Source organism: Mytilus californianus, unplaced genomic scaffold (assembly GCF_021869535.1).
Source record: "Mytilus californianus isolate M0D057914Y unplaced genomic scaffold, xbMytCali1.0.p SCAF_15, whole genome shotgun sequence".
Lineage (NCBI taxonomy): Eukaryota > Metazoa > Mollusca > Bivalvia > Mytilida > Mytilidae > Mytilus > Mytilus californianus.
This window is the reverse complement of record NW_026262637.1, coordinates 9,339,099-9,365,306: the sequence shown is the minus strand read 5'-3', so window position 1 is coordinate 9,365,306 and position 26,208 is coordinate 9,339,099. Positions and strand designations below refer to the sequence as shown.

Below are 26,208 nucleotides of genomic sequence, written 5' to 3'. Positions count from 1 at the left end.
TCGTATTATATTGTATTGCATGTGCACTTTTATATTTATATATTGTATAATTCAAGAATATTTTCTAAACATTCTTATTATTGGTGCATATAAAATTATTATCATTATGTGTATGTATCCTATAAGCTGTATTAGCTTTTTGGAATGAAGTATTATATTATTTAATTGTAGAAATTCGATTTGTAGAAAAACAGTTCGAGTACCTGTTCCAAAAAGATGGTTTAGAAATAACTTGCAATATTAGATTATTGAAAACTGATATTTCTGTATTGTTTTTCGGTGATCAATGTTCATGCAACATACACACATGACAGTAACTATTTGGTGGACTTGGAGTCCATGCGGTATTTCCGTTTATCTGTTCTGAATATGAATGTGTTTCTTGGTTGCTGTCATTAACGTGTACAAAACGAGACAAAATTCTACATTAATAAAACTATTATATTATGTACATCTGTTGGTATATATATATTTCTGAACTGACATCATGCAGAGGCGTAAAAGAGGTTTCCCTTGTCGATTCAACGACCACATATGCATACACATCATTGAATACAACTTCCATGATTTCAAGATGCATTGCCTAAATGTATATTGTCATTGATTGTAAAGAATTTCTATGTTTGAATTTGCACAGTGGGTGATGCGTGTATATCAGCAGACTCTCAACCCGTCAAAGCTCCCAATCTCCCTTCTTTTGGACTTCGTGTGATTCCTTCAGTTCCTAGCTTTCTCCTTGATAAAAACTTCTTTATATCTTTTCGGAAATATATGTAATCAACTGTTGCCTCGAATTCAAACATAATTAATGTTTCTTCAGACAAAGTATCCCTGAAAAAGTTTTGCAAGATTCACATTCGTTGAAAAAGTATATATATCTTTGTGTATTTTAAGACCAACCGAAAGTCTCCTTTACATTTTAAAAGAAGGTTTGATCCATGTTATAGATTGTCAAGATTTACATGCCTAGACAGAATTAGCCTCATGAATCACAGTTTGCATATGAAGATCTACGCCACTTTTGCAAGATCACCAGTCGCAACGTCAGTCTGAAAATATAAAATATAAATATTGACGGAGTGGAATCAATCTTAAGAAATAAAAACATACAGATTTGGTGCACACAACACGTATTGATGGACAATTAACAACGTAGAATCTTTACAAAAAACCCTTAATTATCAATTGTGTAGGATAACGTTGTCGCAATAGTTCTAGTTCAATTACTATATCCAAAAATTGAAATTGGAACAAAATTGAAATGTGCAATTTCATTCATATCATTACCAAAGCACTTGCAATTTTCTGGATGTTACCTTCGGGGAATGACTCATCCAACACCGTTAGGATTTATATTCAGGGACTGATTCTACTAACAGTAGTATCAAGCCTTTAAAACTATAAACACTTTCGTTACAAATAAACTGTATCAGAAAGTAATGTATTCATTGGTGATCCCAAGAGTTGACTGGGTATAGAAATATGGTCATTCAAGGACATCTAACATCAAGCAGTAACTTTCTTGCTAAAACGGGTGCCTGTTTGGATCTGCAGGATGTTTAAATACACAGACACGTTTGTGCGGAATGGGAACATTAAATATTCGATGCTCCGCGAAGGGAAAGTGCCAGGATATATACACGTCAAAGAATCCTTGCTACAAGTCAATTGGCGGATGGCAGTTGGCCTGATACATGGCATAATTTTTGTCTCTATCCTAAATGCCCTCTTTTAAAGATGCAGTCCAAAGTTCTACCATTTATCCCTTTTGTCCTTAATTCAAGAAGCTATCTTTAGTATTGATTATTCTATTATCATTTTTTTTTTCATCCCAAAAATGCATGAAATATTTGCCCCTGAACTTTTAGCAATCAACAATTAATAAATCTTTAAGGTGTTGAAGTTTGGCAATTTATGATAATTTCTTACTATTAACAATGATCTGAGTAGCTGCATTTTTCAAATTTAGTTTCCCACTGTGTAATTCTGTTGTCAACTAATGTATAATCAAGTGTCTGCTTTTCTGCGATGATTTTTGACATATTTTTTTTTAATTCCCTGACAGTACACTTAATTTCCTCCTCTCGACAGGTAAAGCGCAATACTTGGTGAGGTCTGTCGGACTGTGCAATAGTAAAACATCTTAATTTGTTTATGTTATTTGAATCGGTAATGCTAAACGCATCGAATTCAGGAGAAAAAGCTGTAACTGGTCGGCTACGAAACAAAATAATATGTCCGGTAGGGACCTGTTTGATCATTTAACGTTTTTCACTTTTTGGAAATGAATTTTGGCCGGAATGATTTCATTAAAAATGATAGTCTTTATACATTTTTTCAATGATTAAAAAAAGGTTAAAATTTCGGATTGAAAGTGTGCGCTGGACAGGAAGGGCATCGAATGAATGGTCTGTCATCCGTGAAGTACTAATCTGGGATGAATTTTATTATCTATTTATTTGTAAAAACCCAAATATATATGACATCAGACGCACAAATATTCCTTCATATTACACTAAGGAGATCACCATTTGATATTATAAGGGGGAATATTTCCTGACTGATCATTTATTTTTTCTATTGCTATGCATGTTTTTTTCCTCTTTTGTACACATTTGTTTCCATTTTGTGTTGCAGAATATTAATTTTCTCCATCCGAATATCAAATTGTCGTTCCTTAAAAATACCAGTGACCCAGGGTCAAAAGGATTGCTACCAATATGCCATGTGCAACTTCTAAATAATACAAAATTTATTTCTGATGAAAATTAATTATTTTTGTACAGTTATATTTGTCTGTAAATAGGTTTCCTTTTAAATATTAAATAATTAAACATAAAACGAATCATAGGAATTCCCCAAAATAGTGGACAGTAAATCGCATAAGCCACGTACACCCGACTCCACAGTTTGTTTTATTTTGTTTTTTTTATTATTTTTTGTTATTTACGCTGTTGACTAAATTGACTACTCATCTTTGTTTAATCTAGATATTTCCTTGTTACCATTGCTTGGTTGATTGGTGTTTGCTTTACGCCGCCTCAGCACAAAATGGCTATATCGCGGCAATGTCATCATCGAATGCATTGTATTTATGTTTTTATTGCCAGGTTTATACATCTTGTGATAGGTTTATACATCTTGTGATAGATAAAGCGCTTGCCCCGACTTGACAATCCAGTGATGTAGTTCTGTTTAAAACACTGTCTAAAACGGGAAAAGGCTTTGATCCTAAATATGTTAATGTTCAGCTTTGACTGAAGTATCTTTTTTCATCGTTGGTTCATTATGGAAAGTAAATTTAATTTTTGCCTAGAGGTTCTATACCTTTGTGTTAACATCTTCATATGTATCATCGATGTCACTTCCATTTTTCACCTAAAAGAAAACGTGTCATTTAAAACAGAAAATTGTAAAATATTTGTTGTGTACATTAACATTTAAAGTCATATGAAACGAGTTTCTTGTAGTTTTAATGTTATCGAAATTATTTAACTAATGCATTCGTACATACTAAACTAAGTCCTACATGCTTGTTTGTATTTATAACGAATCTATAATGTATTATCGACATTTATAATTTCAATCAGTGATTGTTGTTCGCAAGCTTATTAAAGAAGAAGGACGAAAGATACCAGAGGGACAGTCAAACTCATAGATCGAAAAGAAACTGACAACGCCATGGCCAAAAATAAAAAGACAAACAGACAAATAATAGTACAGATGACACAACATAGAAAACTAAAGACTAAGCAACACGAACCCCACCAAAAACTGGGGGTGATCTCAGGTGCTCCGGAAGGGTAAGCAGATCCTGATCCACATGTGGCACCCGTCGTGTTGCTTATGTTATTACAAAACCGGTAAATAGTCTAATTGGGTAAGTCACATTCGTGAAAAGGGAAGGGTATTGTAGTTACGACATAAGGAACATGTCCGATATCATCTGTGAAACGGTTATTCCATAACGGTCAACCAACTCGTGATGGCGTCCGTAAAATTTACGAAGGGATGATTTCAACTTCACCATTTGGAACTCTTGGTTTAATAGCTTCCTTGTGAGCAGCAATCCTCTATCAAGGAAATCATGATAGGAAAATTATTAACTTTCGCGTTTGTCGCCGAAGTTTACTGATCGTGACATTGATAAACAATCAACACACGTGAAGCCATGGCAAAAAGTGAATTGATAGAGCCATGATATTTTTCCATATTTTCGTTGTTAAATGATTTGTTTATTAAATTTGTTCTTTAAGAATTAGTAATTACTATTTATCTTCCAGTGCACGTTTGTTTAAATTTTTTCATCACGGTTTTCCCCTCGCACTTGCGCTGTACGGTGGCCTAAGTTCTAACGAAAGGTCTCGTTGTTAAGGTCAATGCATATGGGAATATATCGGCGATCTAGTGAACGGGAAGACAATAATTCAATAGCAGTACATTTATGAAGATTTTGATAAAATAAAGGTTTTTCTTTTACTAGAAAGTTCGCGTACACTTGTTTTATAGTAAAACTTAGCCATTGAAGTATATAAAGCATTTTAAGCAAAGGTGAAATTAAATTACCAAACGCGTAAATAGCAGAAATACGATGTCAACCTTTTCATATTGAAATTCATGTTTATGCTCCTTAGTATATAATAGCATTAAGTAAATGGACCTTCCAGAAGATATGGTATATCCGGACACGCATTTTGAATTACAAAAAGGATTGAACAAAGACGTGCATAGTATGAGATGTAACCTTTTAAATAACTGAGTTATATTTATTATTACAATGCATAAATCGTCTACCTACATTTCAGTATGAATCAATTAAACAACCCGCAAATTTATCCCCAAATGAGACTTATCACCGAATGTGTACTTATCATGAGCACCATGGCGACTGTTTTTTTAGTTTTTTTTTGTTGGGGTTCGTGTTGCTAATTCTTTAATTTCTCGTATAGTGATAATAACTGCTGATCTGTAACTATACCTGTTTCTTTTCCTTTTTCTCAGTGAAAGCCTTAGCTGTTTCTGTACATTCTCCGATAAGTGCTCCAAGCCATGCAAGACCGGTAAATATCCAAATAATAACTACAAGTTTGTAAACAATTTTTGTACCACCTTTAGTTTCAGTCCCTAGAAAAGAATAATCATTGTAAGTAGTCATCTTCCGAAATGCGTATACGTCTCGTCTCTTTAATACATTTTAGATTGATTCATTTGGGGAGAGGACCTGGGGAATGGCGTAATCAGACACCATCTGTCAATGAGACTCTAAAGCAACACAAGTTTGTTGGAAATATAAACCTATGTTTTTACCGGAGACTAAAAACCCATAAAATATCAAAACAACAATCAACGCAACGGTCCAAAAGAAACAATGATTGACCAAAATGTAAATAATTATATCTTTGTGAATACGCATAATTAACTAATATTTTAAGATATTCTTTGATTTGAAATATACTTCTCATTGTTTGACCCATACTTCATATTTTTTGGCAAACTAACATCTATAATCCATATGTTTTCTGTTTTACAATTACACAATGTTGAAACCCGTAAACAAGTCGAAAGTTTAAAAAGTAACGAATACAAAATGTATATTTACCTACAACAAAATCTCCAAATCCAATCGTTGTGAAGGTTATCACACTATAATAAATGGCTTCTCCGTATGCCCAGCCCTCTATTGCGGAAATTATAGCCGACGGTATCAATATTAGCAGACAACATATTGTGAAATATATCGAAAAATATTTTAACCCTTTTTCCGTTTTGGTATATTTCTCCAAGTATGGTATTGTCTTATTCGTAAAATAACTATTGAGTTTCTTTATTTTTTCTGCAAGGCCTGCAAGCATCAACCCTGTAACTGGAATTCCGATCAATGCATAAATTACAATGAAAGCTTGTCCACCTTTTGTTGCAGGTGTTTGATTTCCATATCCTAAAAATAAATGACATGTAAATTCGACAAGAATTGCACTTATTTCATTTAAACAAAAAAACAAATTTAACATTGCATTTTTAACATATTTGTCATGCCAGGACATTTTTAAGCTGACTTTACGGTATGTTTTTTGTTCATTTTTGAAGATCCTACAGTGAACTACAGTTGCTTACATCCACGCCATTTTGCCCCTGGTTGGTAGATGTCTCATTGGCAATAATATCACGTCTCCTTATTTGTATATTAGCTGTCCGAATCCTCTTCTTTTTTGGTGTCTGGTGGATTGTTTTTTCTTTGGGAATCATACCACATCTCCGATTGTTTTTATTCATTTTGCCCAAAGCAATAGAATTGAGAATGGAAATGGGGAATGTGTCTAAGAGACAACAACCAAAGACCAGAAAAACAGCCCAAGGCTACCAATGGGTCTTCAGCAAAGCGAGAAAATCCCGCACCTGGAGGCGAGTTTAAGCTGGCCCCTAAACAAAAATATGTACTAGTTCAGTAAAAATGGACGTCACACTTAACTCCGAAACATATAATAGAACTAAAATTAAAAAAAACACACAAGACTAACAAAGGTCAGAGGCTCTTAACTTGTGACAGGCGCAAAAATGCGGCGGGGTTAAACATGTTTTGTGAGATCTCAACCCTCCTCCTATACCTCTAGCCAATGAAGAATTAAAAAAAACACACAGCAATACGCACAGTAAAACTCAGTTTAAAAGAAGTCCGAGTCCGATGTCAGAATAGGTAACAGAAGAAACTAAGCTAAATGACAATGATACATAAATTAACAAAGGACTACTAGCAATTACTGACATGCCAGCTCCAGACCTCAATTAAACTGATTGAAAGATTATGTTTTCATCATAAGAAAATCAAGAACAATCCCTCAAGTTATGGGTTTAGTATCATACCATCATAAAATATATGAGAAGAACATAACCCGTATCATGCCAACAACTGGTTTTAGAATAAATGTGTTTATTTCCTGTCATGATAAATACATTTTTGTTCCATTATTTCCATTAAAAAACATGATTACAGAAAATAGCACTAAATATATCATTTGTGAAAACTATATATAGGAACGAGGGATATAAATGCAATCCCCTTGTATGTCTGTCTGTTCGATCGTCCGTTCCGCGGGCGTCCAACCAATATGTTCGTTTTCTTTTTCAAATAATTCTACACAGGATGACTTCATACTTGGTCAGCGTTTGACAGTGATAAGTTGTAACATGAGAACACTTTTCGGATCTCTCAGACGCCTACATCCTGTATGCTGATACTTTCGGTTTTTCAATTTGTTGAATGAACTTAATTCTAGTATTTTCGTCACTCATTTCTCCAGTATTATTAAACAGAATTACTGCATACTTGGCTAGTAGCTTGAAAGTTTTTGAACTGTAACGTAACGTGTGCACGCTTTTCTGATCTATCAAACACCTACTTCCTGCTTTGTTACCCTCTAAATTACAAGTGGGGGTATGTTTTGCTAGACAACGCGTTGAACTTCCTGTTTGGTCTACAATTACACGGCATGACTTCAAACATTGGACCATCCTGATTTTTAAGGATATCCCAAGTTTTGTTAACTCTGTGAAACGAAAGTATTCCAGCTGCATTTTACGAGATTATTAAGTTATACTAACTTTATAATAACCCTTTAAAACTTCCTAAATGATGATATATGCAGACATACGATACAAATCACCCTTTTTTATGATAAAGACATTATGCAAATTACAATCAATCAAGCAATTATTCTACTTTCAACTGTATGATTGGAAAACGAAATATTTTTTATGAAACACATTTTCCATTTCTAGGTCGGTATTTTTTAATTGTGAACAGATTACCCATTTTATCGTCAGACTTTTAAAAAAAACCAATTAGATATATGCACTGTTATCAAAAACTGAATGTCTCGTCAACAGGAATAGGCGGCACATTGATTATTGAAACGAGTGTGAATTTTCTGGCTGATAAGATAATGAACAAATATTTGAGCTTATGTGCAACACACAATACAAATTCCGTTATGTACAATCCTATTATTTTGTCCAGGATTCCATCCGATGATTACACCATCTTTACTAGATGGACTTTCAATTTTTTTTATCTGTGGGACATATATTTATTTCTAACTATTTGATAAAAATACGTGCGTACGATTAGAGCTACATACCAATTGTAGTTATCGCTGTTACAACAAAGAAAATTGAATTCCCGAAATCCCACTGGGTGGCAGCATTAGTGGTTCCGTTAATTGACTTAACACCACTATCATAGGCATTTCGGACTTCTGTTAAAAAAGCTATTAGTTCATTGCTCGTCATGCAAGATGCGTGATCAGCTGTGAATACAACAATACGGTATTAATTATGTAAAAAGCTAATTCCCGGAAAAATTAAATGTAGAGATTTGCTCCCTTACAAACATGTGGCAATGTTCTGTTTTGCATTCTAATTAGATATAGACGAACGTTTCAAATTTTGTGGATCTTAATTGCACGTTTAAAATATTTGCAAAACAAATTCAATGAAACATGGCGGAACTATATCTGCAATCTCATTTGGTACAAATAAAATTGAAAAATATTTCAATATATAAGGGTTTCTGCACTACTAGTAAAGAATATTATCCCTTATAGTCATATGAATTTCAAATTTTACCAAAAAGTTGAATATGTTTTATATACTTGAATAGCTAAGTTTTACTATAAAACAAGTATACGTGAACTTTCTTGTAAAAAAAATCCTTTATATTATCAAAAATTTCATAAATGTACTGCTATTGAATTATTGTCTACCCGTATACTAATTCGCCGATATTTCCCTGTATGCAGTGACTTTAACTACGAGACCTCTCCTTAGAACTTCTGCCACCGCACAGCGCAAGAGCGAGGGTAAACCCGTGATCAACAAATATAAACAAACGTGCACTGTAAGGTAAATAGTAATAACTGATTCTTAAAGAAAAAGCTTATATATTTGTAATACAACAAATCATTTAAAGGGGCATTAGTTATGAGATATACAAAAAATTTAAATATGATTTATTTTTTTTCAATCATTAATGAAAGTGATATAGTGAAATAATAATTCGCTTTCAGCAGCCAATTTTGTTCAATTTTGTCAAAATAAGCTAAGAAACATCGCTGATGAATTATTCACTTGCAAGTGAATAATTCGACCTCATTGAATCCGTATTCATGGTTACGCATGTATTCAGCTATTAAAAGGAAAAGAATGTCAACATTGAAATTGAAACAAGGATGAACCATTTGGTTAACTGGTTCGTTCCACAAGAAAATCATACTTATACAGGTTAAAACTATGATAAACGTACTTTTTAACATACAATATGAAATCAAAGAGACCTAGAAAAATCTAATTGCACGTGGTCGCTATTTGTTTATATTTATATTTATGTTTATATCGGGTTGTATGACCGTCGGCAGTCTTCGGAGGTCATCTCGATGGTTAATTACATGACGACAAAAATACACACGAAATGTTGATACAAATTATCATGTCCATGCATTGATAATTGTTTAATTTAGACTTTTTGTAATTGGGATTTACGTTTTAGTATGTTATAAATCAAATATGAGAATTTGAGTCAAATCAGTGAACATGAATTTGACAAATAATGCCCCTTTAACATCTGTTAAGGAAAGTTTCAATTAACAAATGGGAACGCATGGAAATTATATAAATAAATATCATGACTAGCTCTATCAATTCACTTATTTGTAACGTGCTCCACAAGCTCTGTTTTGATTGTTTAGCAGTGTCACGATCCGGTATAATTCGGCAACAAACTCGAAAGTTTATTAGCTTGAGATCAACAATCACTGAATGAAATATCATTTGTTGATATATTCGTAATGAATATAACAAAAAACGTACATACAGGACTTAGTTTAGTATGTATGCATGCATTGTTACAATAATTTTGATAAATTTAAAATTACAAGAAACTCATTTGATATGACTTTAATATTAGTGTAATAACCCTAAACGGACGCCATCACGAGTTTGTTGACCGTTATGGAATAACCGTTTCACAGATGATATCGGATATGTTCCTTATGTCGTAACTACAATACCCTTCCCTTTTCACGAATGTGACTTACCGAATTAGACTATTTACCGGATTTGTAATAACATAAGCAACACGACGGGTGCCACATGTGGAGCAGGATCTGCTTACCTTTCCGGAACACCTGAGATCACCCCCAGTTTTTGGTGGGGTTCGTGTTGCTTAGTCTTTAGTTTTCTATGTTGTGTCATCTGTACTATTATTTGTCTGTTTGTCTTTTTATTTTTGGCCATGACGTTGTCAGTTTGTTATCGATCTATGAGTTTGACTGTCCCTCTGGTATCTTTCGTCCCTCTTTTATCGATTGTTTAACTTGCATATTGTTGGTATTAATGGTATCAATGTCAAATATAAATGCATTGAATGATAAATAAAATGTCGTCAAAATCATTTGTTTCATAAATTCTTTTGTGTACAAATATGATAAGTTAACAAGCACTTATCAGAATAAGACTAGCCATTTCATTTGCATATATTTTTATATTGATTGATTGTTGGCTGCTTAAAGTTCCAGTGGCCAATTTTTCATGCATGATCGGGACGATATATTCAAGAACTCCTAAGGTTAAAACAAATATATACATTATGTATCCTTTACTCATGAATCTATTCATCTTACTTATAAATGTTGACAATGTAGTTGTTATATCTGTTGTAACTGTCTCTTCATTGGTTTGTTCAAGTGCCATCATTATAGCTCCACCAATCAGAGAATACACAAACAAAACAAGCATCAGGATTAACAACGTTTTAACTTCCATTCTTCTAAGTTGTTGTTAGATAAGTCTACCAGTAAAGAACAAAACAATAGTCATAGATACATGATTTTTTGTATTAGTTTTTATTGGCTTTGAACTAGCTGTCAGTAAATACGAGTACTCTCAGATCTGTACTTAGTGTTTTTGTTGTTGTCATGGATGAGGGATTTTTGTAGCTTGTTTTTATGTTGTGTTGTTACACCACTGTCCCGGGTTAGGGGAGGGTTGAGCGCTCACAAACATGTTTAACCCCGCCCCATTCTTTATGTGCCTGTCCCAAGTCAGGAGCCTGTAGTGCAGTGGTTGTCTGCCATATTTGTTTTTCGTAAATTGTTTTGTTATAAATTAGGCCGTTAGCTTTCTCAATTGAATTGTTTCATGGTTTTTATGTCAGGGCTTTTATAGCCGACTATACGGAATGGGTTTTTCTCATTGTTGAAGGCCGTACGGTTGCCTATAATTGCTTACATCAACTTCATTTGAACTTTGGTGGATAGTTGTCTCATTGGCAATCATACCACATCTTCTTATTTTTATATAGTTTGATTATGTTGAAGTGTGATCAATGTCAAAAAAAAACCCGGATATTTGTACACTAGTCATGATGAACGAAAATCATAAGGGGTCGCTGGCAATCATACCACATCTTCTTATTTATATATCAATGTAAGAAATGTAAGATGGGCTAAATGCATACTTATATTACGTGAACTAGAAATTATAGATAACATAGATATAAATTAACAAACAGATCCATACACTCCTTCATACTGTTTGTGTTTCGTTTTATTTGTTGAAATAATTAACTTTGGTTATTCAGACTTAAGTACAATGTCATGTATTTAGGTTAAAGTTAAACAAACTGGCGATATACAAGTATAAAGTCATGTCTCATTAAATATTTGGAATTTATTGGGATCAATTATCAAATTGTCAGATGGATTATACATCTATAAATTGATTTATTTATAAAACTTACTCCTTTTCGGGTGTTGAAAATTTTTAAGGATTTTTAAATTTGAAATTATTCCCAGGCAGAGCTTATTCATTTTGCAGGAAGTATTTTTATAAAGCATGATGGATGGATAGCAATTTTTGAAATTGTGTTTGTTTAGTCCTGTCGAAGATGGAACGGGGCGAAAGGCGACCTTTCGCGCCACAACTCAATTGCGCCAATGCTACGTTTGTGTCAGTAGTTTTCAAAATACCTAGTATCATTTGCGCCAAAAAGTAAAGTAAACGATTTCGCCAATTCAAAAAAAACCTCCTCATTTATCCAGGCTTTGAACTGACAGTTTACCATGTTTACGCTGATGGCGGTAGAGTCATTTTAAGTCATTTAATAACACTTATTAAAACATAAACCTATAAATTGATGTTGAGAGAACATTTATTCGCATAATAACGTTTCAATTGTTTTTAATCTGGAGTGCCTGAAAGCTCAATATTAGGCCCTTTTGTTTTTATTGTTCATAAATGACTTGCCTCTTAATATCACTTCATCTCATGCAGTCCGTATTGTTTCACATTGTTCATGTTGGGTCATTTTATAATAGCCGACTACATGTGAGTTTTTCTCACATTACGTACGATTGCAAATAATTGCTTACATCCACTTCATTTGGTCTCTATTGGAGAGTTGTCTCATTGGCAATCATAACACATCTCCTTTTTTTTAGTGTTGTAGACGGGGATGGATTTTCCCATGATTAGACATCAAAGTACCTTTCTTTATTTTAAACGAATAAGTTATAAAATCCAATTCAGAAAAAAATGTTTTCGTTACTTATAAACTTGATTTATATTCAGGTGACCAAATTGTATAATTTCAAATTTGAACATTGTATAGGCCGGGTTGCATCAAGTGCGAAACCGGTTTACAGCATGGTGAAATCGGGTAGACGGGCGTTGTTACCTTGGTACCTATCATTTGTTATCAATGTACATGTTCAGCCCATGGTCAGATCCTTAAAACTTCAAATATAGATTGAACACATATATAGTGATGCACCTGCTATTCTGGAACTGCTAGCACCCCCCCCCCCTTTCCCCTTTATCCGCTTCTGATAGATACACTACGTGTGCCTCAGAAACGTCTTCTTGATAGAAGCTTAATATGCAAAAATTGACAGAATTTATGTTCACTGTTATTTCATTATGTAATATCCTAAGAGCAATATTATAGAGCACACATGGAACACAATGAAATACATATATACAAAAGTTTATTTGCTACGATTTTCATTATTAGAATTTGCATAGACCTACACTTAATAGGACTATGTGGTGGACTATACACCACATGATGCCTCTATTAATGATTCTCTGTCATTTATACAAGAACCGTCACTATAGCGTCCCCCCTTTCCCCTTTTCCCCATTCAAATAAATAAAAAAACAACTATCATCTCGGATATTGCCTGTCACAGACTTTTCAGACCGGTTCAGATTGAAAAGATGAAAAGGAGAAAAGATCCTTTCTAAAACTTTCCTTTGCTAACAAAGGTATGGATGTCATCAACTTATCCTTCATCATAAATCAGTTCACTCGGAAATTCCTCTCTACTTTAAAAATCATTCTATATAACTCTTAAACTGATACCAAACTAGGCCATCTGACTTTCCTACGTTTACACAAGTATTCTCCATTCCAAACTAAAAGGTAAGTTGAAAGAATTGGTCCTGCTTTGTTTCATAAAAATGGTAGATACAAGTATCTTGTCTCAGGGAGGGTTAAATCGCACTTTGTAAAAAATTACTCTGATTAAAACAAAAAAATTCTGAAACTGACATAATCAAGATGCTGGATTACTTGAATGACAACATATTTGTTACTCAGAAATTTGTTATGTTTGGAGGACGTGGTTTTTAGCAAACAATAAGCATTTCCATGGAAACTAACTGTGCTTCTTTTCTTCCGCCTTGTTCCTTTTATTCATATGAGACTGACTTCATACATGAACTTCATAGAAAGAATGAAAAGAAGCTAGCATTATCCTTTAACTTTACGTTCCGTTATATCGATGATGTTCTCTCACTAAATAATTCATAGTTTGGTGACCATTGGTGACCATGTTGAACGCATCTACCCCATCGAACTTGAAGTAAGGGGTACAAGAGATACAGTTAAGTCTGCTTCATTTCTCCATTTCTCACATTATTAACAAGGAAACTCCAATAAAAAGTTATCTTCATCTTCTACATTTGCATTTGTCAAAGATTACATATTTAATACTCAGAATCATGATTATATCTTCCTGTTTCTATTTTTAGACTGTGTGCACTCCGTCTAAATGTTCTTTACTTTTCCGTATTTCATTGAAGATAATTATGTTTCAAACTTAAAGCAATACTAAATTTAACTTCCTGTATTTTCAATGACTTTTTTCAACATGTTCAAGGTTATGCATTTTGATTGTTATCATTATTATGTATTGCTGCCCCTAAATGTATGCATTTTGTATGTACTTATTATTTGATATTTTTTAATATAAAATTATTGCTTATTCTACGATCTGTTTTAGATAAATTACTCATAGGTAACAAATTAAGAAAAACAACAGTTGAAAATGCATCCCACAAATGTTTTTCGGGGTTTTTTTAAGAATATTTTAAGATTCATTAAAAAAGGCCTTCAGTATAATATTATCTATGAGAATTTTTAAGTTTGTTTTAATACTTTTAAGACATTATATTGTTGATCGTGAAATAGTTCCCGTTCATTTATGTGTAGCCAAAATAAACAGTTACAGAAAAAAATCATTGATATGATTAATTCATGTTTTGCAAATAAACTCATCATAGATACCAGGATTGAAATTTTGTATTTGCGCCAGACACGCGTTTCGTCTACAAAAGACTCATCAGTGACGCTCGAATCAAAAAAATTTAAAAAGGACAAATAAAGTACGAAGTTGAAGAGCATTGTGGACCAAAAATTCCTAAAAGTTTTGCCAAATACTATTGCTGAGGTAGAAAAGCCTTAGTATTTCAAAAATTCAAAGTTTTGTAAACAGTTAATTTATAATTATGACCATATCAATGATAATTCATGTCAACACAGAAGTGCTGACTACTGGGCTGGTGATACCCTCGGGGAATAAATTTTGAGTTGAAATAAAAACTTATATGTAGTAGCTGGATACGTATCTTATTGTTATACGTTATCTGAAAAGTTTTGATGACATTTTCGTTATCTATCCAAAAATAAATCTCATGAGGTCTCTTGCAGTCAAAACGTATGTCATTCTCCAACATATATACAGCGTCACTACCACTATCAGTACAATTCACTGAAGTACAAACGATAGACGCTTGACCAAACTAATACACTATAGATATTTTAATTATATTGCATAACTCTTGTCCGGTTGCTGTCGCGATCATTACATTCGCCTTTTCAACTAATTTTTACCTTGTTAATACATATGTAATCTTTAATATTTAATATACAACTACTGAATTAAATGAGAAAAAAAACAGAAATTAATTGTCAGAGTTCGTTTACGACATATATATTTTGTCTCCCTGTACTTCTAGAAAGCTATTCAGAACTGTTTATAAATAGAGAGAGAACTAAAATGTATGCATGATTTACCTTGATAATACGGTTCTTGACTTTGTGTATAGTTGAAAATGTACCTTATAGTGTTTGTATATCGTGTGATAACGTTATAACATCCTTCAGATACAAAAAATGAACTTAAGTCTTCTTCCCGTATTTGAACATAAATTGGAAATCCGATCATTTCACAACAACGTATAAATAGATGAAATCATAGTTAACATTTATTTCCAAAAAGTCATAAAGATTGAATACACTAATTAGTTGAACAGAGGTTGATGAATTTTATTCTTTTGTTTGTTAGTTCGTCCATTGAGTGGTAAAGATATGCTCTTTGGTGTTATGTCCAATCATATTATTATGTGACTAATTTCACAAGTATAAAAATATATATATGTACTACAATTAGTCAAGGAAGTTTTCAGATCAAAAAATGGAAAGGCCTTTTTATGAGTCCGTTTGTTTTTGAGAATGAGATAGCTGTCGCGGCATTGGAGAAAATTAAAACCGAGATAATAAAAATCATATTTTTTAAAAAATCCTTTAGTGTTCTTTAATGAATATGAAGTAACTAATTGCTTGTCCCCCTTGCCGACAATTCTATTTAAATGATGTTTTAGATATGCATATTTGTATAAAACTATTATTGTTTTATCAATAAGTGTGGACATAGACGTGTGGAGTGTTAATAACTTAGCTGTATTTGGCACAACCTCTCAGAATTTTCGGTCCTGAATGCTGTTCAGCTAAGTACTTTATTTGGCCTTAATTTCTTTTGAATCGAGCGTAACAGATGAGACTTAAATAAAAGTTGATCGAATCTTTAATTTAAAAGAAAATTGTTCTCACTTATCTTTGGACGTATTTGTACACATAAGATACATTTTTATCATATTTTGAAAAAATAAAATAACTTAAAAATATTTAAATCATGTTCTGTGTTTTGTAACGATTTGAAACGGATATATTCCACAGCCTTTCCGATTAAAACTTTCGATTATTATCACTGTTTCATTTCTGTCGACCAATCATCAGAACGCAGACGACAAAGAGTAAGAAAATGGTTAAAATGTCTGAGTTATTCTTTCCAGCTTCTCTTTATTTGCCAGATAAAATAAATTGAATTCGCATAGATTAAGTACTTGGACACGAAATATGAAATTTCATCAATATTGACAAAAAATGCATCGTGACTACGAAAAGACAAATTTGAATTCCATGTAACTGCTTCACGGCAAGTGTTTTAGTTTAATCTAAGAATAAAAATCTTTTCATAAACGTGTTATGATCTGACTGTTTCTGTATTGGCCCTTTTATAGGAGTTCGATAAGCTGCATTGGCCATCGACTCATCAAGTCTGGAGGCCAATACAGCTAACCTCGAATATATAACAGGGCCAATTCAGAAACAGCCAGTTAATATCACTATACATGCTCTCCTCGAAATCTCTTTTCGCGGTGAAGTGAACTTTTTCAAACAAAAAGCGACCTCATACGAACATACATAATTAAATACAATTTTCACATTTTCGAGATGCATTGACTAAATAGATATAAGAAGATGTGGTATGAGTGCCAATGAGACAAATCTCCATCCAAGTCAAAATTTATAAAAGAAAACCATTATAGGTCACAGTACGGTCTTCTTCACGGAGCCTTGGCTCACACCGAACAGTAAGCTATAAAGGGCCCCAAAAAATTACTAGTGTAAAACCATTCAAACGGGAAAACCAACGGTCTAATCTATATAAAAAACGAGAAACGAGAAACACTTATGAACCACATCAACAAACGACAACTACTGAACATCAGATTCCTGACTTAGGACAGGTGCAAACAAATGCAGCGGGTTTAAACGTTTTAATGGTACCAAACCTTCACCCTTTTTCTGAAACAATAGTGTAACATCACAACATAGAAAGACACACTATAAAATATCAACTGAAATAGCTTAACTCAATCAAAGGACATATTAACACCATTGAACATACACTGAACAAATAAATTTGACCTATACCACAATGTAAATACAAAATAAATAAACTAAGGGAAGAATAATAAAAGTAACATGTTATATCGGTAATAAATGTTAAACAATTAAAGAAAAACAATATGCTCGAACAAAAATACCATCCATTTGCAATAACTTTAAACACAGGTAAATGAAAAAAAATTTGTTGTTAGGTATACCTGTACAGTACCAATAGAGAAAGGAAATATTTTTACAAAATAAATATTTTTGAATACAAAATAAATAAACTAAGGGAAGAATAATAAAAGTAACATGTTATATCGGTAAGAAATGTTAAACAATTAAAGAAAAACAATATGCTCGAACAAAAATACCATCCATTTGCAATAACTTTAAACACAGGTAAATGAAAAAATTTTGTTGTTAGGTATACGTGTACAGTACCAATAGAGAAAGGAAATATTATTACAAAATAAATAATTTTTATGTTCATAGTACGAAGTGAAAATTTATAGATATACCAAACACTTATCAAAGCTGCTATATAGACCAGATATAACCCTGAATAACATTAAATAACAAAAAAGCAATACAATTAGTATCAACAGGTCAAATAAACAAGAAAGTACGATTTGAGAGTACTCGCAGTTACTGACAGCTAGTTAAAAGCCAAAACAATTAATAACAAAAAATCATGCATCAGAGACTAAAATCAACTAAAACACATCCCAGGGATTTAGTATTTTAACGTCATGGACAGTCAAAGAAGACATGACTAGTGCAATGCCAAAAATAAATGTATCGACAGACAGTAGGATAGTTAGGAGTTTAACCTCTTTATAGATCTAAAGTATATTTTCAACGATTGTGACATTTTTCTAAGTGTGGATTCGAATAGCTTGGTGATGCATGCATAGCAAGAGACGCGTCTACCGTCGACACTCCCTGTCTCACTCCTTTTGGAGTTCATGCGGTTTCTTCAGTTCTTAGCTTTTACTTTGATATATAACTTCTAAATGTCTTTATGAGAACATAGGTAAACTACTGTTGCCTCTAATTAATATTATTATTAATGAATATTTAGACAAAGTATACGTGACAAGGTTTCCAAAGATTCATATTTGTTTGAAGATTATCTACATCAATATGCTTTTAGAGACCAACCGAAAGTCTCATTTATATTCTAAAGGAAGGTTTGATCCATTTTATACGTTGTCAAGATTTTCATGTCTAGTCCGCATAAGCCTCAGGATTCGCATTTTGCATATGAAAATCTACGCCACTTTTGTAAGATCCCCATTTGCAACGTCAGTCTGAAAAGATAAAAATTGACGGATTGGAATCGATCTTAATAAAGAAAATAACGTTTCAGTGCACACGTATTTATGGGAAATTAACAGCGTAGAACATTTACCGAAACCCCAGAATAGTCAAGTGTGTATGATAGAGTTGTATCTATAGTTCTAGTCCAAAATCTAATCCAAAATATGAAATTAGAACAATATTTATATATACAACTAGTTAGTTTAGGAGTTTGTTTTATTTTGTGTATTTATTATTATTGTTATTTAACATGTACTACTCACCATTGATTAATTGATTGGTTGATTGGTGTTTGCTTTGCGCCGCCTTATAACAACAAAATCGCGGCAATGTCAACATTGAATGCATGGTATCAATTTTTATATTGCCAAAGAGGGACAAAAGATACCAGAGGGACAGTCAAACTCATAGATCGAAAACAAACTGACAACGCCATGGCCAAAAATAAAAAGACAAACAGACATATAATAGTACAAATGACACAACATAGAAAACTAAAGACTAAGCAACACGAACCCCACCAAAAACTTGGGGTGATCTCAGGTGCTCCGGAAAGGTAAGCAGATCCTGTTCCACATGTGGCACCCGTCGTGTTGCTTATGTTATTACAAATCCGGTAGTCTAACTCTGTAGGTCACATTCGTGAAAAGGGAAGGGTATTGTAGTTACGACATAAGGAACATATCCGATATCATCTGTGAAACGGTTATTCCATAACGGTCAACCAACTCGTGATGGCGTCCGTAAAATTTACGAAGGGATGATTTCAACTTCACCATTTGGAACTCTTGGTTCAATAGCTTCCTTGTGAGCAGCAATCCTCTATCAAGGAAATCATGATAGGAAATACAAGCCCGGGAATATCGTATCAATTGGGAGATATATACTCCGTATGCAGGCAAGTTGACACATCTTGTGTTGGATGCTAATAGTGAAGCTCTTGTCTCGACTTAACAATCCAGTGATGTAGTTGAATTAAATATTCTGTCTAACAATGGAAATATTTGGATCCCAAATATGTTAATGTTTAGACCTCTTTGACTAAGGTATCTTTTTTATTATGGTAGATTTTAAATGGAAAGTAAATGTATGCCTAGAGATTATATACCTTTATATTAGCATCTTTATCTGTATCGCCGATGTTACTTCCATCTTTCACCTTAAATAACACATATGTCCGTTTTAACAGATAATTGTACAATATGTATCGTGTTCACAAATAATATGCATGAACATTTAAACAAAGGGGAAATAAAAATACAACACGCATAATGAGCATAAAAAGGATGTCAATCGTTTTAATCATATTTAAGCATAATGTTTATGCTCTTTAGTCATGTTAGTATAGAATCGCCGTAAGTTAATTGGACCTTCCGGAACATATGATAACAACCTGGACTCGCGTTTTGAATTACACAACGGATTTAACAAAGTGATGTATAGCAGGAGAATAGTCTTATGTTTATCCTTTTTAATAATTCAGTTATATTCATGGCACTTGAACTACTGTACACAATTCACAATGCAAAGAACTTCTACCTTCTTTCCCTTTTGTTAATTAGTACATCTATGATATAGAATATTTCTCATATTCAGTACCAGTTAAAATATAATTGTTTACATGCTTACAATCCACACCAGCTGGTTTTGAAGACCAATTTACTTCTCAGAAGATGAACATTGAATGGTTTATTTAAAGGCGTTAAATATTAACCCTTAAGTAGGATTCTGGATCAATATATCTGCTGATCATTGGTATGGTCCACTACCAACGTAAACGTAAATGAGATTGTATTACAGAGATAATACAGCAGGATGCAATCACCCCCTAAACGATCATATTTTTTTTAAAAGATAATCATTTACTTGATATATCTATATATTGTTCAAAATTTTACAAGTTAAAAAAATTTAAAATTTACAGTTTTGTATATCACCTTAAATGTATCAAACACTACTAGATGATGGTGTTCCTCTACCAAAATTACGTTAGGATTTTTTTTTAAAAAGACAGTGTCAGCATTTCTGTATGAAACACCATTAAACAACTTGCAAATTTATCACCAAATGAGACTTATCACCGAATTCAACTTATCATGAGCAACATTACGACTGCCACTAGTGGAGCAGGATATTCTACCCTTCCAGAGCATATGAGTTCACCATTAGTTTAAGTGGGGTTCTTGTTGCTCAGTCATCAATTTGTCGTATAGCTATAATATAAAATACTGCTGATATGTTTATACCTTTTCCTTTTCCTTTTTCTCAGTGAAAGCCTTGATTGTGTCTGTACATTCTCCGATAAGTGCCACAAGGCATGCAAGACCGATAAATATCCATATAATAGCTAAAAGTTTGTAAACAATTCTTGTACCACCATCATTTTCAGTAGCTGGAAAAGTAAGTAGTCGCCTTACGAAAAGCTTAAGTATGTCTATTCAGTACATTTAAAGTCTACATGAAAACAAGAAGATAAATGTCAATAAACTATCAATAACTTAGAAATTGATTGATTTTTTGTTTAATTTTCTTTTTAATCGGACAATAACTGTCAATGAGACACCAATCCAAAAATGTTTGGCTATAAATGCACAAGTTTGTTGGAAATATAATAAACCTATCTATTTACCGGATACTAAAAACCGACAAAATATCAAAACAACTCAACGCAACGTTCCAAAAGGAAACAATACAGGACCAAAAATTAAACAAATATTTTTTATAGTGATTAAGTTTATTAGCTATCCATATGTCTTTGTGAATACGCATATCAAACATTTATTTTAAGATTTTTTAACTGTTACAATAAACTTTTACAAAACTTTGAATTTTTCGAAAAACTTAGGATTTTCTACCCAAGAAATAGATTACCTAAGCTGTATTCGGCAAAACTTTAAGGAATTTGGGGCCCTCAATACGCTTCAACTTCGTACTTTGTTTGGCCTTTTTAACTTTTTTGATTCGAGCGTTACTGATGAGTCATTTTAGACGAAATGCGCGTCTGGCGTACACAATTTCAATTTGGTATCTATGATGAGTTTATTTATATAGATATTCTTAATGTGAAATAAACCTCTCAATGTTAACCCAGACTTCTTACTTTTGGTTTATCAAACTAACACTTATATTCTATTTTTTTCTGTTTCTGTTTTTTTTTTTACGCCATGTTGAAAATTGTAAACAAGTAGAAAGATCACAAAAGTAATGAATATAAAATTTATATTTACCAACAACAAAATCTCCAAATCCAATTGTTGTGAATGTTATCAAACTATAATAAATGGCTTCTCCGTATGTCCAGCCCTCTAATGTGTGAAATATAGCCGACGGTATCAATATCAGTAGACAAATTATTGTCAAATGTATCAACAAATATTTTAATACTTTTTCCGTTTTGGTATATTTCTCCAAGCATGGTATTGTCTTATTCCTTAAATAACTATTGAATTTCTTTATTTTTTCTGCAATGCCTGCAATCATTAATCCTGTAACTGGAATTCCGATCAATGCAAAAGTTACAATGAAAGCTTGTCCACCTTTTGTTGCAGGTGTTTGATTTCCATATCCTTAAAAACGAAAGTTAAAAGTGAAAAAAAAATAACATTTTATTATTTTACATTTGTTCATTTCGGCACCTTTTATAGCTGACTTTACGGTATGAATTTTGCTCAGTGTTGACGGCCGGACGGTGACCTTTAGTCCCTTACATGTATCCAGGCCATGTGACTCCTGGTGGATATTTGTGTCATTTGCAATCATACCACGCCTCCATATTTGTATATTAGTTTTTGGCATCCTTGAATTTTGGTCTCTGGTGGATAGCTGTCTCATTGGGAATCATACCACATCTTTTTTATATTAATTGTGCCATTGTTTCCATAATAAAACATGATGACAGATGTAGCACAAAACTCATTTGTAAAAATTATACCCACTATATGACTGAGGGATATAACTGCAATAACCTTGTCCGTCTGTCCGTTCGATCGTCCGTTCCTGGCGTCCGATGAATACTTTCGTCCTACTTTTTTCAGGTAATACTAATACTTGGTCAGCGCTTGACAGTGATGAGTTGTAATGTGAGACATCTATACATTCTTTATGCCGATACTTTGAACTTTTCAATATGTTGAATTAATCTAATACTTTCGTCACAAATTTCTCAAGAACTACTAAACAGAGTACCTTAATACTTGGTCAGTAGCTTGACAGTGCTAATAACGTGTGCACGCTTTTTGGATCTGTCAAACACCTACTTCTGATGGTTTTTTATACTTTGAATTACGAGTTGGATATGCTTTGCACGACAGCTCGTGTACTTCTTGTTTGGTTTACAGTTACACTGCATGGCTTGTAATATTGGACCTCCCTGAATAAAGTAAAATTCATTACTTACTAATCAAGAAGTTTTGAAAAAATACCCTTTTAGTTGACTCTGTGAAATGAAAGTATTCAGGCTTCGTTTGACAAGATTATTAAATGATATAGTCTATAAACCCTTCTTAACTCCCTAAATAAAGGTATATGCAGACGTGCGATAGGAAAGACACTATTTTTGTAGCCAGAACACTACGACAATCAATCTATCATTCTACTTCATATGACTTTAACTGTATGATCGGATAATGAATTTTTTCTGACGAATTTTATTTTCCATTTATATATATATATATATATATATATATATAAGCATTTTATAATTGTGAACAGATGGTCCTCTTACACGAGTTTATCTTCAGACTTTTTGTTCAAATTAACAAGTAAACTATCAAAGGAGCATTAGCTGTCAAATACATATTCCACCTCATTTCTCATATTTGATTTATAACATAGTAAAACGTACATCCAAATTACAAAAAGTCTTAAATAAACAATTAACAATGCATGGACTCGATACTATGTATCAATATTTCGTGTGTATTTTTTGTCTAGGCGTCATCTAATTAACCATCGAGATGACATCCGAAGCTTAAGACTGCCGACGGTCATATAACCCGATATAAACATAAATAGAAATAGATAGCGAACACGTGCAATTGGGTTTTTCTATATCTGTTTGATTTCGTATTGTAGGTTAAAAAGTATGTTTATCATCGTTTTTACCTGTATAAGAATGATTTTTTGCGGATCGAATCAGTCAACCAAATGGTTCATCCTTGTTTCACTTTCAATGTTGACATTCTTTTCCTTTTGATAGCTGAATACATGCGTAATCCATCTCCAGCCAAGGGGTTAAATTAAAGGTCACTTGAATACGAATTTAATGAGGTAGAATTAATTCATGAGCGATGCTTCTTAGCTTAATTTGACAAAATTTAATACAAATTGGCTGCTAAAAGCGAATTATTATTTATTTTTTTATATCTAGTAGCTAATTCCCCTTTAATACTGTTTTCAAAATTGTATGTCTCTTCAGTAGAAATGGGCGACAACTTGTCAATTTTCAACACGTGTGAAATTTCTGTCTGATAGGATGATAGTACAAATATTTGTGCTTTCTTACAATACACAAAACCAATTCCCTTATACAAACCTCTTATTTTGTCCAGGTTTCCGCCTGCTGATTACACTATAAATGTAAGAATAACGTCTTTAAAACAAGGAAATAGAATTATCTGTAATACATAAAATGCATATTTATTTCTAGTTATTTGATAACAACACGGGTAGAGCTATGATACCACTTACCAATTGTAGTTATCGCTGTTAGAACAAAGAAAATTGAATTCCCGAAATCCCACTGGGTGGCAGCAGTAGTACTTCCGTTTACTGACAGTACACCACTATCATAGGCATCTCTGACTTCCGTTAAAAAGGCTGATAATTCACTGCTCGTCATGCAAGACGAGTGGTCAGCTGTGAAAAAAAACAAGAATAATGTTTTAAGTATGTTGAAAGTTTATTCCTGAAACGAAGACTGTTGTTTATCTGCCTTGCAGATAATATGAAATATGCATTTGATCAGCATACAGTCTGATTTATATACAGATCCTGTGTTTACGCTTCGCTTCGGTTACACGCATCTGATATTGCTCTGGTTTACTTTCTGTGAAAATCTAGACGAACGTGTCGAGTTCTTTTGAGCCTCTACTGTACGCTTAAAGTATTTTTATGCTTATTTTGCCTTAAACAAACGACAATAAAACATGGCACAATCGCTGTCGAAACAAATAAAATTGAAACTTTTTTACGAAATATCTATGATTATTTTTTAAAATCACATTGTCATGGTAACGGTATTGTATTTGAATATTTCATTATAAAAGGGTTATTGCACTACTAATAAAAAAATATGTTCCCTTTATATTATTGAAATAACCCTATATTATCAATTGTTTTAACTTATAAAATTGAGAATGGAAATGGGGAATATGTTTTAACTTGCATATTTGTGATATAGATGCCAATGTCAAATATGAATGTATTAAATAAGAAGTAAAATGTCGTCTAAATTATTTTTTTTTATAAATTCATTGTGTGCAAAATATAATCAGGTGACAAGCACTAACAAGAATACGACTGGCCATTCATTTGTACAACTCCCTAGGTTTAAACAAATATTCCACATCGGCTAGCTAGAGGTATAGGGGGAGGGTTGAGATCTCACAAAGCATGTTTAACCCCGCCGCACCTGTCCCAAGTCTTATGACCCTTATGAACCTTATGCCTTTGTTAGTTTTATGATTATTTTTTTGTTGTTGTTGTTTGTTTTTTTTTTTTCATTTGTTTGTTTCGGAGTTTAGTGTGGCGTCCATTTGCTAAACACGTATACATTATTGTTTTTGGGCAAGCTGAAGCCCGCCTCCGGTTGCGGAATTTTCTCGCTGCGTTGAAGATCCATTGGTGGCATATGACTGCTCTTTGGTCGGGTTGGTGTCTCTTTGATACATTCCCCGTGTCCATTATCTATTCTATACATAATGTTTTATTTACTCGCGGCTCTATTTGTCTTACTTAAAAATGTTGACAATGTAGTTGTTATATCTGTTGTAGCAGTCTCCTCATTGGACTGTTCTAGTGCCATCATTATAGCTCCACCAATCAGTGAATACACAAACAAAACAAGTATCAGGATTAACAAGGTTTTTCCTTCCATCTTTCCAAGTTGTGGTTGGATTGATCTACAAGTAGAGAACAAACCTGTAGTTTGATTATGTTTACATGTGATCAATATCCTATGACGGGATTGCTTCCTTTGAAACGTATATACGTACAATCTTAGCCAGCCGTATGCGGTTGAGGTAGGGAAGTACTAACTTAAGCTCAGTCGGTTAGGTCTCTGATTTGTAACACAGAGGTCCCGGGCTCGAGTCCCAGAGGAGACGATGTGATTTTCTAGTGAGAATCATGCTCACCGGTTACAGTCCAAAAAAAACCTGATAAGTATATAATAGCAATGATGTACGAAAATCATTTGGGGTCGCATGGGAAAACATTCTCATGTTCCTTATCATATGTTATTATGTGTTAGAAAAAGGATAAAGTCAGAGTTGTATAGTTTTACTTCAAATATTATTCAAATAATGTAACTAATGTGG

At 33.0% G+C, this 26,208-nt stretch overlaps 1 protein-coding gene across 4 annotated transcripts; it reads right to left on the bottom strand.

Annotated features, from left to right (window-relative positions):
- Positions 1-269: 269 nt before the first annotated feature.
- LOC127725352 (potassium channel subfamily K member 2-like) lies at positions 270-25,787 on the bottom strand. Of its 4 annotated transcripts, XM_052232279.1 has the most exons (7): positions 15,410-18,588; positions 10,674-10,840; positions 8,136-8,303; positions 5,600-5,938; positions 4,979-5,124; positions 3,328-3,378; positions 270-1,049 (listed from the first exon to the last, which is right to left on the bottom strand). In XM_052232279.1, the coding sequence occupies exons 2-7, from the start codon at positions 10,813-10,815 to the stop codon at positions 1,011-1,013; spliced, it is 885 nt and encodes a 294-aa protein (XP_052088239.1). In that variant the 5' UTR covers positions 10,816-10,840; positions 15,410-18,588; the 3' UTR covers positions 270-1,010. The 4 variants fall into 4 exon arrangements, with proteins under 4 accessions (XP_052088239.1, XP_052088242.1, XP_052088240.1 ...); XM_052232282.1 differs by lacking the exons at positions 5,600-5,938; positions 8,136-8,303; positions 10,674-10,840; positions 15,410-18,588 and adding exons at positions 21,898-22,236; positions 24,359-24,526; positions 25,625-25,787; XM_052232280.1 differs by lacking the exons at positions 8,136-8,303; positions 10,674-10,840; positions 15,410-18,588 and adding exons at positions 24,359-24,526; positions 25,625-25,787.
- Positions 25,788-26,208: the final 421 nt, after the last annotated feature.